The sequence below is a fragment of the Cebidichthys violaceus genome, unplaced genomic scaffold, assembly GCF_023349555.1.
Source record: "Cebidichthys violaceus isolate CVI_PGR_0920_01 unplaced genomic scaffold, fCebVio1.0.p SCAF_6, whole genome shotgun sequence".
NCBI classification, from domain to species: Eukaryota; Metazoa; Chordata; class Actinopteri; order Perciformes; family Stichaeidae; genus Cebidichthys; species Cebidichthys violaceus.
The window spans coordinates 14,299,391-14,316,539 of NW_027176816.1; the positions used below are offsets into that span (position 1 = coordinate 14,299,391).

At 40.8% G+C, this 17,149-nt stretch overlaps 1 protein-coding gene across 3 annotated transcripts in view; it reads right to left on the reverse strand.

Annotated features, from left to right (window-relative positions):
• Nucleotides 1-410: 410 nt before the first annotated feature.
• Nucleotides 411-17,149, reverse strand: part of LOC137889323 (rho guanine nucleotide exchange factor 10-like protein) — a 45,551-nt gene continuing 28,812 nt past the window's right edge. For all 3 annotated transcript variants that reach the window (XM_068733126.1, XM_068733124.1, XM_068733123.1), the window contains 13 exons: nucleotides 16,970-17,115; nucleotides 16,418-16,584; nucleotides 15,283-15,398; nucleotides 14,782-14,909; nucleotides 14,530-14,630; nucleotides 13,445-13,566; nucleotides 12,311-12,397; nucleotides 11,302-11,522; nucleotides 10,829-10,986; nucleotides 10,550-10,692; nucleotides 7,624-7,795; nucleotides 7,042-7,158; nucleotides 411-4,685 (listed from right to left, as the gene is read on the reverse strand). In XM_068733126.1, the coding sequence (XP_068589227.1) occupies nucleotides 4,123-4,685; nucleotides 7,042-7,158; nucleotides 7,624-7,795; nucleotides 10,550-10,692; nucleotides 10,829-10,986; nucleotides 11,302-11,522; nucleotides 12,311-12,397; nucleotides 13,445-13,566; nucleotides 14,530-14,630; nucleotides 14,782-14,909; nucleotides 15,283-15,398; nucleotides 16,418-16,584; nucleotides 16,970-17,115 (2,241 nt within the window). In that variant the 3' untranslated portion in view covers nucleotides 411-4,122. The remainder of the gene's footprint in view (nucleotides 4,686-7,041; nucleotides 7,159-7,623; nucleotides 7,796-10,549; nucleotides 10,693-10,828; nucleotides 10,987-11,301; nucleotides 11,523-12,310; nucleotides 12,398-13,444; nucleotides 13,567-14,529; nucleotides 14,631-14,781; nucleotides 14,910-15,282; nucleotides 15,399-16,417; nucleotides 16,585-16,969; nucleotides 17,116-17,149) is intronic.

Genomic DNA, 17,149 nt, shown 5'->3' on the forward strand with positions numbered 1-17,149 from the left:
TATTCAAGATGTAAAATGAAGTACAGTAAAAAGCCCTAGAATTAGGATATATAGATTGACAGAGAGATTAAAATGTGAATTAAAACAGTCATGTAAAACAATTACAACCACAATTTGGGAGATTTATGATCACATTTCTAAAATGTCCAAAAGTTACAAGTGAATTGATTTGAAGGAGGTTTTGCATTTTGTTCCAGGTCAGGTACACTAAAATTACAAGCAGCTTTTCAAAGTTCACACCTATAGCCAGTGGAACATGCTAAAGCTATAGTCAGTAGAGCATGTCTGATAAAACCCATCTAATTGACCAAATGACCAATTGTAAGAGGTATATAGTGTGGTGGAAAATATTCCTATACCCGCTTTGCGTGAGTCATTCCATGCTGAAATACATAATACCAAAAACCAGGTTGTCTTTTAAGTATTTATTCTCTGCGCAGAGAAGGTTCAATCATCACAACAGAATGCGTACAGTCTCAGTGAGGAAGAACCTCGAAAAAAGTGAACAAGCTTTCTTTATACAGAATGAGCAAAGGAAGGGGCCCATGGCCAACGTTACAGACATCTCGGTCTCAGACTTTTGGTCTCAGACTGATAGGAACAACAAGTGAAAACAAACGGCCAGCAACCAAAACAAGCAGCCCAAAGGCCTCGGCATGGAACATTCTCATACAACACAGTTAGTTATGTGAACAGAGAGGGAGAATCCTTCTTTTGGACAACAGAGACACGGTGAAGTTCAACAAAGTCCAGAGCAAAATAACTTATGCATGGATACAATATATTGAGTAGAAATATATACTAAGTAAAAAATTACCATTACAATAGTAATTTTCCAGTTAGGGCTTTATGGAAAAAAAGATACCAGTGACAGTCAAGTTTCTGGTTGAGAGAAGACCACCATAAATACAATGAGTACCAAAGACATCAACGCTAATACATCTCAAGACAGAGCGACAGAGTCCAGAAGTTTAAGAGTTGAACAGGATGCCTGGTTATAAATCACTGCAGTCTAAGATTGACATGAAAATTGCCCTCTACAGCCGTTCTTTCACAAAATGTGACAAAGATGGTTTTACTTCTGCAAGCTTTGCTTTTGCCTGTCAGCACATTATTATATGAAATATATCTATATGAAATTTGAATGAGAGTTTATCATCAACCTAGATATTTATATTTTCCTCATAGAAGCCTAGCAATCGCCACTCAGTGCTTCCTCATGGGACAGCACGACCAAGCTCTCCGTGAGATTGTAGTTATTCTATTTACAGTTAAATAAACTGATTAAATATAACAAAAATGGTCCCGTCTCCTCTGATGTTATTGTGCACACATCTACATGAACACCATATTTAATATCTGCACATTTCATATTTTCACATATTATCTTATCCTTGTAATATATATTATCTTGTTGTTTGTATTGTTTCTTTTTTAAAGCACAGTGCTGATGGGGGCAATAAAGCATTTTTCTGCACAATATAGACACATGTTGAGTATGTGACGAATAAAAGTTTTCAATGCCTAGATTTCAATACTGTAAGATGCAAAACAACACATTCTGTCATGGTGCACATCAGCTCCAGCAAAAAAAAACTGTAGAGGTTATCCATTTAATATCTTTTATGTTATTTCAAAGTGCCAGTGTAAAATGTACCACTACATACTGAGACCAGCTGCATCCAGCATGGCAACAACATTCTCGCTAAGGTGAAGAAGTATCAGGTGAAAATGAAGAATTGACCTGATCCTGGCTTTTTTTACACAATAGTATTACAACCCCTGTAGTTTCATAACCTTACCATCGAGTACACCGAAAACTTCTGGTGATCCACTTTCCAAGTCTGATCTGAAGGGTTTCTCTCCTGGGTTTAAGTGAAAAAAGGTTTTACCAGGATTCGCTTTCTAAGTCCCTTTAAAGGAAATCAACTGTGATTTCCTGTGACAAGTGGAAAATACAGTTTTGCCATAATTTTATTAAATTTTTTGTCAGGAACAGTTCAACATAATTGTTGTAATACTCATTTCAGCCACAAAAGGTTGAAGTGCACCACTACCAAATGTGCGTAATAGGACTAGAAGTCATAAACCCAAAAAAAAAAAAATGATTTAGATGAAACTAAATTGCCTCTCAGGGATTCCGTACGAAGCACTCTTTTGCCAGGTATTTTAGGGGGGAAAAAATGTGAATAAAAGATGACTCAAATGCTCAATTTTAAAATGTAAAATATGACACAAAATAAATACATTATATCATTCAACATGTCTCATTTCTAATTGATTTTTCTCCCTTCTCATCTTTGATTTCTTCACAAACCAATGCTTTACAGCGGAGCATAAGAAACACATTTGTTGACTCATTAGTCCTCTGTGCTTCTGGTTTGGTCTGACAGGAACGGTCAATGTAAGAAAAAATAATTGGACATTTCGAGAGTGCGGCCATAATATTTTGAGACAAAGAGACATAAGGGCATAGCAAATAAGTTATCATTTCAGAAATCACATGAATTAAAAAAAAAAAGCATAAAGTTTTCCAAATAAGGACACACAGCAGCTGTGGTGAAAACATCACAAATGAAAGCCTTTCAAACATCACTGTGAGTAACATTATTGCTTTATATTACAACAAAAGTAAAACACATGATTACGAAAAGAGCATGTCAAGGTCTTTAAATTAAGCACATTAATGTGCACATCAATACTGTACTGACTGTTAATCACTGTAAGATATTTAAACATGGACTCTGGACACAAGGGATGCAATTTCTATTGTAACTCATATATTTCCAATGAATTGGGTTAGGTTCCATTGTTTTGCTGTAAACATGGTAATGTTTGTTCATTGTTCCAAAAGTGCTGATTTTCATAGTGGTCAATATTGTTGGTCCCCATGTCAGTGCTTCAGTCAGTCTGTGTTCAGGATTAAAGAGCAACACAGTTTAGCAGGTTGTGTAATATGAACTGAATACATTCCATCCTACCAAATAATGCAATTTACAAGACAGTTTGTACTTCACAGGAAGCAACAGACTCAGGGACAGATTTACAAAGAACACATTTGCTGTTGTTAGCCTAGCTTAGCATTAAGACTAAAAGCAGGGGGAAAGAGCAAGCCTGGCTCTGTCCAAAGTTCCAAAATACAACTAATGACACCTTTAAACATTTAAATTAATCTGTACACAAACTGCAATGTATAGACAACAATAAAAATTACTTTGAGCTTTAAGAGAGTTCAATGCTGGAACTATATCGTGATTCTTAACAAATGGCAGTTCATCCATCCGCCCAGCACTTCTGTGCTGTGTCTTCTTTGGTTGTAGTTCTGGTCTCCGTACAGACAAGATGGATATGGAAACTTTTGGAAGACTTCAGGAAACTGAACACAGTCAGTGCACCAGACCAGCTTCATACTCAAAGTCCCATTGAAACGGAGGGAAGAGCGTCTTTAGCTTCTGTACTGTGACGTATTTCAAAAAGAAACAGAATAGAGGTGTACAGTTACAACAGAGTTTTAAATCAAATCCTTTGAATTTGATTGGAACACTAAAAAGTGGGCGGGCTTAGAGTTTAGAGGACTGTTTCTCCACACACATCTCCCTCGGCTGTTGTTAGATCAGGAGGAGGATGAAGAAGAGATGAATTTTCATCCGGCTCTGTTTCACTGCAGCGATCAGTACATGCAGATGAACTTCCTCCCTCCGTGCCGCCAGCACCAGAGCTCCTCGCTCATCCGCTGGTAAAACTCATTTCACGACATTCAGAGGACGTTCATCTGCATGTACTGCTGGTTGAAAAGCTGCAACATTTCTCTCGAACGAATCAGACCTCAGCAACTTCGTTGATGAAATGAAAACAACGTTTTTGCCCACTGATATCCAAACATCTCTTCCTGTCTCTCCAACAACGTTGCTCTCCTTAATGTACCACATCACTGGAGGTAGCTGCTGACTTAGGCAAGTGTAGGCTTCACAAGTGATGTTAGCTTTAATGTTAGCTTGCTAACATGTGCTTACTGTGTTCACCTGTCACAACCCAAACACTGACATTAAGTGTCTGGCACCGCAGTAACGGAGGAGACAGAGTGTACAGCCAGTCAAGACAGTCAGGTGACAGGCTCGTTTGTCATTGGCTGAGAGTCAGAGGGAGCTGCCACACCAGCAGTGTGTTTTCAGTGGAGGCTGAGCAGGGGCCTGGTGAGGATGTCTGTCCTATCCTGCGGTGTCCTCTGCCACCGGAGAAGATGGCTGTTGAGGTGATTTTGTTGCGTCTGACCTCCCCCTCCTTCCCCCACTCCACGGGTCGCCCCCTTACCCACACATCAGGGTCCTCGCTCACTTCATAGATGGAGCCGTCCTCCGGGCTGTGCTCCAGGGAGTCTGGGGGGGGCCTGTGGGTCCCCTGTTCGGGATGGGCCGATAGCAGCTTCCCAGGCAGCTGGCAGGTGGAGCGGAGGCGATACTGCAGCAAGAGACGCTTGGGCTTCTCCTCCCTTGGTGGAGGAGCTTCTGAGTCCTGGGGGAGGCTGCTCTGCTCCCACCTCTGCCCCTCTTCATCTCTGTTGGCACCCTCCTCGCTGCCGTTGACGATGGAGTCCCGTCTGAGCAAGTCGGAGGCCAGGGTGCTGGTGGTGGACACCATGAAGTCCACCGGACCGCAGTGGGCATTCAAAGACGTCATACCCTTACCTAAGGGTAGGACAGTTCTAAATTAGTCCACGGTGTCTCACATGGCAATGCCAAGAAGTAAATGATGTGTATCAACAAGATAAATATCAGGGTTATGTTACAATTTTCCAACCGGCCACTGTCAGCCCAACAACCAGCCATTGCTGATGAATTCAAGCAGGTGTATGTGTGTGTATATGTGTGTATATGTGTGTGTGTGTGTGTGCGTGGAAAAGCAGTTCAAGGGGACATAGCGTGTGGAGAGGTTTAAAAAACAAAGTTTGACGAGAAAGATTTTTCTTTTTAAAACAATGTATAAACTGATACAAAATAATCCCTCTCACGCATCTCTTCTGACACACTAGAAGTGTGTGGCGATGTCTGTATCTGCAGAGATCCTGTCCTCTGTCTATATTTTCTTATTTTACTGTATCCGGGACATTTCTGGGTGTCAGCCTCTATAAACAGGTGTCAGATTGTAAGCACAAAAATGGCTGACACAGTGGTGACTAAACCCAAAGCCAGTGCCAAGTGGACAAAGCTTGTTCCAAAATGAGAAACGAGAGTGAATCTGGAGCTGGAGGAGGGGCCAACTCTGAATGTTGTGTTTACAATCTGACAAATCCTACTCAATGTGCCTTTAATATCAAAATCCTCACTGAGACCAGTGGGAGACGGAGTATTAAGGAGACAAATCCAGAGAATGTATCTCAGAGCACACACATTAAGGGTCAAAGTGTTGCCTTTTTCAATCCAATAAACTTTTGCGAGCTTTGATCCAGTGTCAAGATGCTAATAAATGACCAGACTAGTTATATAATGTTATCAGCTGTCAGTAGCGGACAAAGGGCAAATGTTAACATGGTATTACATGTTACTGCTCACTACGACAAGCTGAGAGATTACATGGGTAGTGATGAAAGCTGGCTTCAGGTTCTCCTGTGAAATACATGTACATTTTTGAGCTTCTCAAAATTTAACCCAAATACATGGTCTTCCAAACCAGTCTCACTCCCAACTTCTCAATAACCGATGGCCGGTCAGTCTGATGCCGATGCACCGCGCTTTCAAATACCCACTTCACTTCAATGGTACAAAGAGCAAGATAGTCCAGGGACGGACGAAAGGGAGGTGAATGAGTAAAAAAAGTGTCCCGTGTCCCGTGCAAAACAAAAAGTAACTGTTGACCAGGCAGCAACCTCTGGTTCTGAAAAGAGAAGCCAATTATGGTCCATTTAGAGTCAAATAGACCATAAAGCAGGGTACACTTTAGGGCGGGGCTACACAGTAATTGACAGGTCGCTACCGCTACCAGAGTCGTATACGGCGTCTCTACGTCACTCCTCCGCATTCCAAATATGGTAATTTCCGTTCATTGGCTTAAAAAAAAAACATGGCGACGGCCGTAATCCAAGATGGCGACAGCGAAATTGCCAAACTCAACGCTTCAAATGGCAGTCCACAAACCAATGGGTGACGTCACGATGACTGCGTCCACTTCTTATATACAGTCTGACTCATTAGTCAGTCAAGTTAACGTCAACCAGGCTCTTTTCCATAATCAAAGTGGTTTTGTTGCTTAAATCTAACTTCGTTTGAATAACACAAGTTTATTTTGAAAAGACACAAGTGGAACAAATACACATCCAAAACTGATGCTACAGGGTAGTGGTGTAACGACACGTTGAACCGCGGATTAATTACACAATGTGAAATAAAGTTTTACTGACGATCGTTATCGGACAATTTTCAATATGCGATCAGGACATCAGAATTTATGCTTTCTATTCGCCAATCCCTGATAATGTTACTTTGTGAACAACTAATCTGTGTTAAAATTGACAGACGAAGAACTATTAAGAGTGGCAGCACCGCTAACGGCTAATGAACGAAGGTTCCATTCAGTTACATTATGATGCGTTCAGGCTCTGTTCAGTGAAAATGAATGTTGGCCGAATGTAAATTAAACATTACCATGATGTGTTCAAATGTAATCTTGTAAAATGTAGTTAAAGTGAGAAACTTGAATAAATCCATTTATTTAGAGAAATGTTTCACAGCAACCTAGAGCGTCATAGTTTGAGGCTTTGGGCCACTGACCAAGCACTGGTATTTGAAGAGTTACGAGTGAGAATGTGTTGGGCCTTTAACATGTAAAAATCTTACTCTAAAATATTTGATGTACTTGCAAAATAAATATAGTTTTAGTTTTAGTTCTTACACTGGCTGCTGTTACAGTTTAGTTCCCCATTTGGTGGTGTTTTAGTCACCACATATCATGGGGTCATGGCTTCGTGCTGCAGAGATGTATGTGTGAACAAGCTTCAGTCACACAGAACATGCTGCCATCAGGAGAGCTACTGTACTCAGCACTGACCTGTGATTTTGGGGATGCCCTCCAGCGTGGGCACAGGGAAGGTGAGGATGATGCCTTGGCTGGTCCCCACCCACAGCAGGCCCTGGCAGATCAGCAAGCTGGAGACACAAACCTGACCTGGTGTACAAAGAGACATCAAACCTTTAACATGACCACCATTACTGCTGCCACAACAGGAATACAGTCCATGTTCACAGCGGTCTAAACCTGATTCAGGACCCACATAGTACGTGTCAAAGTCCTGCAATTTCCCAGAAGCATTTCAGTCATTTAATCTTTTTATAAGTGGGAGATGACAACATCTGGCTGGTGGAAAGTAACAAAAAATGATTTACACTAACTGTTAAAATTGAAATCAGACTCCTCCTCATTTAGTGACTGAATTATACTTGTTGGCTACTGATGACATCACTGAGGGCTCTGCAGTCAGCATATAGCACTTCATTACCTTTATTAGCTTGAAATTTCAAATGGTGTTCAGCAAACGTTTGTGGGGTCTTCTAACTAATAAAGCTTTTACAGGAAGTGTGTGATCTGAACATGGCACTAAACTCTCTGTATATCCATCTGGTCTGGCCTTGCCTGGTGTCAGATGGGAGTTGCGGGTGGAGATGTTGACTTCCTGTAGCAGCTCCAGGGTCTCGGTGTGAAACAGTTGAATGGAGGAGCCCTGGGTGAAGGCCATCCAAACCCCCCCGCCTGAACGAATCATGTGGCTAACACTGCAGCCTGGATCAGAGTGGGCTGTGAAGCTCTACAGTACAGAAAGGCAGAGAGAGGTTCAGTCTGCAGGTCATCTGTCAGCAGTAACTCAAGCTCAAATATGACATAGGGTTTTATGGAATCATAGTTGTGTCTTTTGGGGAAAACATTATTTTGTAAGCACATGAATCATAATTTCTAGAAACAAAAGAGAGAAAAAAATGTTTGCAATTATCCATATAAGCGTACAGTTAAAAACTCACTACATACATGTTGGTCCTTAGTCCCATCGCTATCAGGACAATAAGTTACTAGGGAAGCACGGGAGAATGTAAAGTGAATGGAGATTTAAGAGTAGGCTTAAGACTTCCTCTTTGATAATGCATATAGTTAAGGCTGGCTCAGGTTTATTGTTAGGGCTGGCTCAGGTTTATAGTTAGGGCTGGCTCAGGTTTATAGTTAGAGCTGGCTCAGGTTTATAGTTAGAGCTGGCTCAGGTTTGTAGTTAGAGCTGGCTCAGGTTTGTAGTTAGAGCTGGCTCAGGTTTATAGTTAGGGCTGGCTCAGGTTTATAGTTAGGGCTGGCTCAGGTTTATAGTTAGAGCTGGCTCAGGTTTATAGCTAGGGCTAGCTCAGGTTTATAGTTAGGGCTGGCTCAGATTTATATTTAGGGCTGGCTTAGGTTTATAGTTAGAGCTGGCTCAGGTTTATAGTTAGGGCTAGCTCAGGTTTATAGTTAGGGCTGGCTCAGATTTATATTTAGGGCTGGCTCAGATTTATATTTAGGGCTGGCTTAGGTTTATAGTTAGGGCTGGCTCAGGTTTATAGTTAGGGCTAGCTCAGGTTTATAGTTAGGGCTAGCTCAGGTTTATAGTTAGGGCTGGCTCAGGTTTATAGTTAGGGCTGGCTCAGGTTTATAGTTAGGGCTGGCTCAGGTTTGCCTTGGACCAGCCCCTAGGTAAGTTGCTATAGTCCTAGACTGCCGAGGGACTTCCTAGGATACACTGAGCTCCTCTCTCCTCTTCTCTCTCTCCTTCTGTATAAATTCAAGGCCCATTGATGCACATTATTAATTTTGCTTCTTTCCCAGAGTCTTTGTTCTTTCTCTCCTCACAGGTTTCCATGGACTGTGGTTCTACCTGGGCCGTGGTCCTGCCTGACACCCACTTCTACTATTATTATTAGTCACATTGCTATTAAATGGTAAATGGACTTGTACTTGTACACCACTTAAAGCGCTTTCACACTTCATGTCTTCATTCACCCAATCACACACATTCATACACCGCCGGCACAGCCTGCAGGGGCAATTTAGGGTGAAGTGTCTTGCCCATGGACACATGGACATGGACTAGCGGAGCCAGAGATCAAACCACCGATCCTCTGATTGAAGGACGGTGTTCTACCACTGAGCCACAGTCGCTCCTACAACTACTATGACTGATACCATTAATACTTTTATTAACATTATTATTCTATTATATCCACTGTTGCTTTTAATGAAGCGTTGCATTAGTTCATGCATGACATGGAAGTCATACGCCTCCAGCTGTAACCAGCTGAAAGCCAGCTGATTGAATTATTGTTCCACAATAGCAAATGGTTAAAATGGTTTTCAAAGACTTACTTTGGGCTCACTCCTGTATATCCGAGGGGTTTATGCATGGTGCTCCCTCTTTTGGCTTGGTAAGCTGCTTAGCTAACCCAGGAAGCATTTTAAGAGCGGAGCCACCAGCGCCAAGTACAATTTTTCCATCATTATTCTGCGTATTAATCTAATTATGTGTAATTTCTGTCATATGCATTGAATGTGTTGTAATGTTATGTTGTTCATTCAGTACACATGACATCTATCACACTTCTGTCCATCCTGATAGAGGGATCCCTCCTCTGTTGTTCTCCCTAAGGTCTCTTCCTCTTTTCTCCCCGTTAAAGGGTTTTTTGGGGAGTTCTTCCTGTTCCGATGTGAGGGTCCTGGGACAGAGGATGTCGTATGTGCAAATTTGTGGTTTTGGGCTATACAAATAATTTGAATTGAATTGAATTGAGAAAGTACACAATGGCCACATGTTGCAGGTCACATCAATGTGTGTCCAAAAATGTCTTCACGTCATCATTTTATCGTATCAAATTTACATTTATCTTGACTTATGACTAAACATGTGTTTTGTGAGGTCACAGTGACCTTGACCTTTGACCTCCAAAATGTAATCAGTTCATCCATGAGTCCAGGTGGATGCTTGTGCCAAATTTGAAGATTGAAAATTTGCCCATGTATTTGAAACACAAGAACATCATTTTTGTAGTTCCCCATGCAGAGGGCAGGGTCTCTGTAGGTACAGACACCACCACACACTTCTATTGGGTCAGAAGAGATGATGGAGAGGATTATTTTTGTATCAGTCTATACATTGTTTTTTATGAAAATCCTACTCTTTGTGCCTTTAAGCTAAATCCCTTTTCAGTTACTGTGAAAAATGAGGACAGCAGTACTGCGCTGTAAGCCAGCAGAGATGACATTCTGGAAAATGATGTTGCATGTTATTTGATTCCTTACCAACATCATTCAGTTTACACCATCTGGAATGGACTGGAGTGGTATTTGATTACATGTGAAACAGTGGGATGTAAAATTGGCAATAAAAATTGGCAATGTAAACCAATCACACGCCACATAACTTATTTTAGCCCAGGACCCACACGCAGGTTACTCATTTAAACTCATTAAAATATCCTAAAAATAAATTAATTACTACAACCCTTTTGATTTCCCATATTTGATGCAACTGTCCACCTGTAGCTGATACCTGTGTGTGGAGGCTAGATCCTTGGATGACAGTGACTTGGTTGGCACAGCTGGCCCATACAGCGTCTTCAAGTGTCAGCAGACTGCAGACCGGCTCAGAGCCCACAGACACCAGCCTGCACGAGTCCACGTCCCACAGTCTCTCTGAGGGGAAGAATGGTCCATGGTTTAGCACCCACTACTGCACTGTAATACCGTGAATGTGGACCACAGTCTCTTCACTCTGAAATGCAAACCAGCATGACATCAGTGATGGACGTGTTCATCAGTGAGAACTCACCGCCAGCCCTTCTGTGGTAAACAGTCACTTTGCCATTGGCCAGTCCAGCGAAGAGGAAAGACAGCGAGTGCTTGAGGCAGAGGACAGGACAGCTGTCAGGGTTCACCAAGGTCAACAGGCTCTGAACAGCTGTGTCCACGCTGCTGTACACACAGATGCTGGGAAGACAAGGAGACACATTACATTGAAAAGTAAAATGCCACACATCATCATCACATCATATCATGAAGTATAGAGCTGAAGTCAGGACGTGGTTAGCCTAGCTTAGCATAAAGACTGGACGCAGAGGGAAACAGCTGCCTGGCTCTGTCCAAAGTTCAAAATTACAGCTACCCACAGGTTTCAAGTTGACAAAAGAACATGTTGTATTTGATCTTTGGTTTAATGTGTTCACTGCTGACTGACTGGACCAGATGAAAGGTCATAAGTTTGTGTAAACAAACTGATGCTCTGAGCTGGTGGAAATGTCTGACCTGCCGTCCTGCAGGCCAACACAGATGATATTTCCTATCTTGGCTGCAGACTGGGCCTTCTCAGCCTCCCTCTCCTCTGTGCTGGGACACGGCTCCTTCACATACTCCAGACAGAGGACCGGGGCCCTCAGCGGTACGGTCTTGACCAGGCGAGGAGTGGCTCGGTTGAGCGAGAAGATCTCCACTTGGCCATGGTTGAAGCTGCTTCCTCCACCTGCAACCTGAGCTCCATTGGTGACAAAAAGCTTATCTCAGTAAATAAATGACAATGACAAGACAAACACAGAAACAAATACACCTCAATAATTAATTAAACATCATGAATAAATGTGATGACAATTCCTTTAAAAACAAAAAAAGATAGAAGCTCTTGATAACATGTATCCAAGATGAGTACAACACCATATATGAGAGAATACTGGTCATGGGTAAGACGGAAGATAAGGATGGCCAACAGATAACATATCTAATGAATATGCACGTCATTCACTGAAAGAATGCTCTGTTTTATGATCAGTTGGACCGAGGCCTCCTTCCTTTGATTATTCTACATTCAAACTACGGTTTGAATGTGAAAAAAAATAAATTCACATTAAAAATGTACATAGACCATGCCTTCTACTATACTTAAAATACAATATTTGGTCTTTGTGAACACAAAAGGGAGGAAACTAGCAAGCTGTACTAAACTGATGATCATTCGAAACCATTGCTGCAACATTATAGAATAGGTGAGACTGTTTACTACCTTTAAAAGTGATACAGCTTTACAGTAACCATAACAACAGATCTGAAATCAGCTGTTGTCTTGTCCCTCATTGAGGCAGCAGAGGCATCGCAGAGAAACGACAACAAATGCAGTTTAGCATCGGTCTACATGGATAGCTTTATATATGCACTGTATAATAGTAATTCATGGACATACTGTGCAGCACTTTAAGCTTTCCTCAGTGCAGTGTATCTGCTCCTCAAAAGGTGACAACCTCAGGTCCACTACCACTGTACTCACCCAGAGGTAACCCTGTGGTAAAGAAGTACTGGCAATGCAGAAACCAAGCAGGCTGGACTGAGACGGACTGTGAAGAGCTGCCTCTAGCTGCACAGACAGACAGAGACATGCTTCATTCCCTGCAGGACTCCTGGACTTCACACTTGTACAGTAAGAGGTGTTAAATATGGCGTGACACCAGATGGAAACCTTTTTCATCTGTCATAACTTTCCAAATAAAAAAGAAATCACTGCACAGTTTCCAAGAAAACAGGTCAAAGAGATATAAAAGTACATGCTATAGTGATCCCATGTGGGATTCAACCCAAGGACACCCCATAGATGCAATATGGAATATACTGAATATTAATATATGCTAAATATGTTACTGTTATCTACTGAATGACAATCAAAAATATTTACTGATATATACATATATATCATTAATTAATAAATTATAGAACCAAAACAAACATAACAGCTGAAATAAATAATTGAATTCATGAATAAATAAACACATAGTAATATAAATACTAATAATATAAGAAATATAAGTAAAAGCTGAAATGAGCACATTCATAAATTATTAAATAATAAATGTTGGTAATAATTAGGAGAAAAATAAATATTTATTATTTTCTATATTTATGTGTCTATATCTTAATGAGGTCGACTGTACTAACCTCACTGTAGAAATATATGAAAATTCATACCTTTATTTGTGCCTTGAGTACATACATGTTGATTGAATAAATCAGCATGTATTTATTCAATTATTTCTGTATCTATATCAAGACACAGACAACCACCCACAGCATCACACAGCCTTGGGAAAGGATCAACTGCCAAAACACAGCCAATGATGAGCCAGAAAAAAGAACAACATTTTGGAAGAGGATTTTCAAGATTTGTGACGGTCTTAATTTCATCATGTTCTAATGCCTTTTCACAGTTTGTTTTCCTAAAATGCATTTATAAGTTGAAATCCTCCTCTATGTGATGTGAACATCAGTTCTACACAGCCATGTGTTTGGTTATGAGACAACCAGAATAAATGGCTGCTCATCAGTGAGATAGAAACACAACCAGGTCTCTTTTATACATATATATCATGCTTTTTGGATATTAGTATCAATACCCAGCGGCAGCTCTCACCTTCAGTGAGTGTGTTTTGGAGGAGAAGACAGGAAGTTTGCAGGTTAACAGTGGACAACTAAATGGAGCTTTTGTCTTCATGTCTTCTTCAGCACATTCCCACCCCGGAGTGTTTTCCTGTCCTGAACAGACAAACCACACACACACACACACACACACACACACACACACACACACACACACACACACACACACACACACACCACAAATATTCCAGAGTGCTCTGCTTTACCATAACTAATGTCCAACCTGTACTATTTGTAGCGTGATGATTAGAAGTTAATTTAGTTAAAAAGTCAAAGGTGGCAATCAAAAGTTGTGATACGTTGTGAAGAGTGGCTGTTACAAGACATTGATCATTGAGAATCAGATAGTGATATGTATTGTTATTATTTTAATATTTTAACATAACCACATAACATGAACAAATACTAAGATCACTTTGATATGGTTATGAAAGATCACTTTGTACACAGCATATATAGAACAGACTACTTCACAGGGTTTTCCACATCTAAACCAATTAGCTGTGCTGTATAAATGAGGTGACCGACTGGCTATACAGTAACAGCAACAACGAAACGTTAGCAACATCAACTGTTTTCTTTTTTCACCAACATGCTATAAATAAAGTTGAGGACAAATATGCACAAACAGAAAGGGAGACAGAATTATTTAATGCTTCTTGGTCAGACAGTCACAGAAGTTTTCAAACTAAAAGGGGCAAAACTACACACACAACTACACACAAAAAGCTCAACACAAACCAGCTTTCAATATCATTTTTAATTTTATGCAAGTGGATCAACTTCAGTGTCCATCTAGTTGCAACATTTGACACCTAGCATGTGTGATATACTGTAGATGGAGATAGTTTTAGTGTCCTACAGTCTCAATGCTGTGTCAGTGGCTTTTCACCATGCTGACAAGACACAGACAGTGTTGGAGGTTATCTGAACACTACTGTGGGAATCTGTCATGTCAAAGCCTGTGAGTTCTCTAAGTCCATGTTTACGCACACACACACACACACACACACACACACACACACACACACACACACACACACACAGTGCTGAACTTACTGTGAGCTATCTTGGCAAGGTGAAGCCGGTTCACCCAGGAGATCTTACTGATGGGGCTGGGAGTGTTGAAGACAACAATGATGCTCACTGGATGACCAGACCTGGGAACAAAATGTGTAGTGGACATGAAATTACATGAATATGCTAAATACTTTGCAATCCAAGTTAACACACCTGTACCTGAACCTAACTACAGCTGAGCCTCCCTGTCCCTGCTCTGAGACTGTTTCTCATCAATCTCCTGACACTCACTTGTCAGGTTTGCCTGGTATGGACAGACGCAGACGACACTTGTTGGCATTCTGGATCTCCTCCTCCTTCAGACGGAGGAGCCTCTGCAGAGCCAGACACCAGTCCTGAGACACTGTGGTGTTTAGATTCTGGAAAAGAAAGGATGGAGCAGTTAGATTGTCTTCTACTTTATTAACGTCTTCTGAGAAAGATGGAGGAAGAAATCAGCTTTTAGATTCAACTTTCATACAACTTGGGTCTTATTTTGGTAGCGCGGGCAATCATTTCTATCCGTTATGACACAGTTGTACTTGGTGAGATCTGGAAACAGAGTGACATTACTATAATTAATTTATTATGTATTTGTTATGTATTTAATTTATATATCACTACACTTAAGTTACAAATGCTTCACAGCAGGAAGGAAAGAGAAAAATAGAATAATCACAAAATATAAAAAAAATCATAGAAAACAAATTTGAAGATGTGCACTGATTAGTTGAGAGCAATAAGCGTTGGTACCTGGTAGGTTCCGTGGAGCGTGCCCACCAGCAGTGAGACCTCCTCCACCACAGCCAGGTCATGCTGCAGCTCCTCCAGCTCCTGGTACAGTCTGGGAGGACCCAGGGACACTTTACCTGAAGCACAGGGAGGCACATTCAGCCTAACACCTGAGCATAATACTTACTGCCAAATTAGCACCCTTGTGACAAAAGAAATCTGTGATGGGATGAAAAGGATGACATGGTACAAGACTCTGGAAACCCTGAGTTAAGATGGTTGATTCTGTGATCAGTACACAGCTCTACTGACACTATCAGTCAATGATTAGATCATTTGATAAACAGAAAACTATGTCAATGGCAACAGTGATTATTTGTTGAAGTAAATTAAAGTTTGTTGTAGATATGACACTGGACATCATTTTTACAGAGACACTACTGAGCTTTTTAGCAGTAAAATCCTGATTTGGCAACAATACTTTATTTTTCAGGCCTTAAGAGACTAACAGAAGCAAATAATCCTGCACTCATTGACTAGTGCTCACTTTATCAATGCAATATCAATATTTTAGTCTGTAGACCTCTATTCGATAAGATTATCTGTCAAGCAAGACTAAATGGGAAAATGAGAGCCTAATGAGGTGAGCTGGACAATGATAGGCAGACACATCAGTAAATCAAACAGGAAAACTTGTTGTATGTATTTTGTGATTCAATTTTAAAGATGCCTGTTAAAGATCTTCTCAGGCCAATTAACCATTTAATATGCACATTTTTAAATGTATCAATTCATGAATTTGTTATAATTAAACCCTGTTTAAGTCATCTAATTCAGTCACAAAACATCCATATACTATATGTACAATATACTGTGTATATGTATATATATATATATATATATATATATATATATATATAAATGTGTGTATATATATATATATATATATATATATATATATATAAATGTGTATATATATATATATATATATATATATATATAAATGTGTATATATATATATATATATATATATATATATATATATATATATGAGTATATATGAGTATACATATCTACATATAAGAGACTATACATAGATGTATATACGATCTGCATTAAGTCAGTGTGTGTGGTGGGTGTGGAGCTGTGGATGTACCAGTGGTGCTGGAGGTGGAGCTGTGGCGTCTAGCTGTGATGACACTGTCCCTTCTCTGGTGACTGTCCTGTCCCACCTCAACCACCTGAGTCTGCAGCAGGGGGCTACACCACTTCACCGTGTACTTAGGACCAACAGGAACCAGGCTGCTGATGTCAGGGGGACCCCTGGTGGACAAACATGTTCTAAATGTTTACTATGTGGCAGCTACTCTGTGCAGGAGCTGTCTCATCAGTCCAAATCACAGCACCCTGTCTCCTCTGACCCACACTCCCCATGACATCACCTGAGTTTTGTTCAGCATCTACAGAGCTGAAACCTGGTAACTCCTTGAGAACAGACACACTGCAACTACAGGTTGTTAGTCGAGAAACTCTTCTAACGCATGAAGATTGATTGCTAACTGCTCCAAGAACAGCCATGTCTCATTCTTACATTCATATTTTAACTACCACAGAAATAAACATGTAAATAATCAAATGCAAGAGAGATTCCAGCACAGATAGTGGAGCTAAAGCAGCAGCCTCAGGGCCTACAGTAGGAGGGACTTACTTCAGGTTAACATTGGCACAGATCAGGGTGTCGTTGAGGAGGAAGACCTTCCGCTCCTTCGACTTGACAACTTGACCTTTATCACCATAAACAATTTCAGTGAGCAGTTCACACTGAATCCACTGCCGCTGCTCCGAGTTCAGCAGCTGGAAGCACAAAGCAGTTCACTGAAAAGTAGAC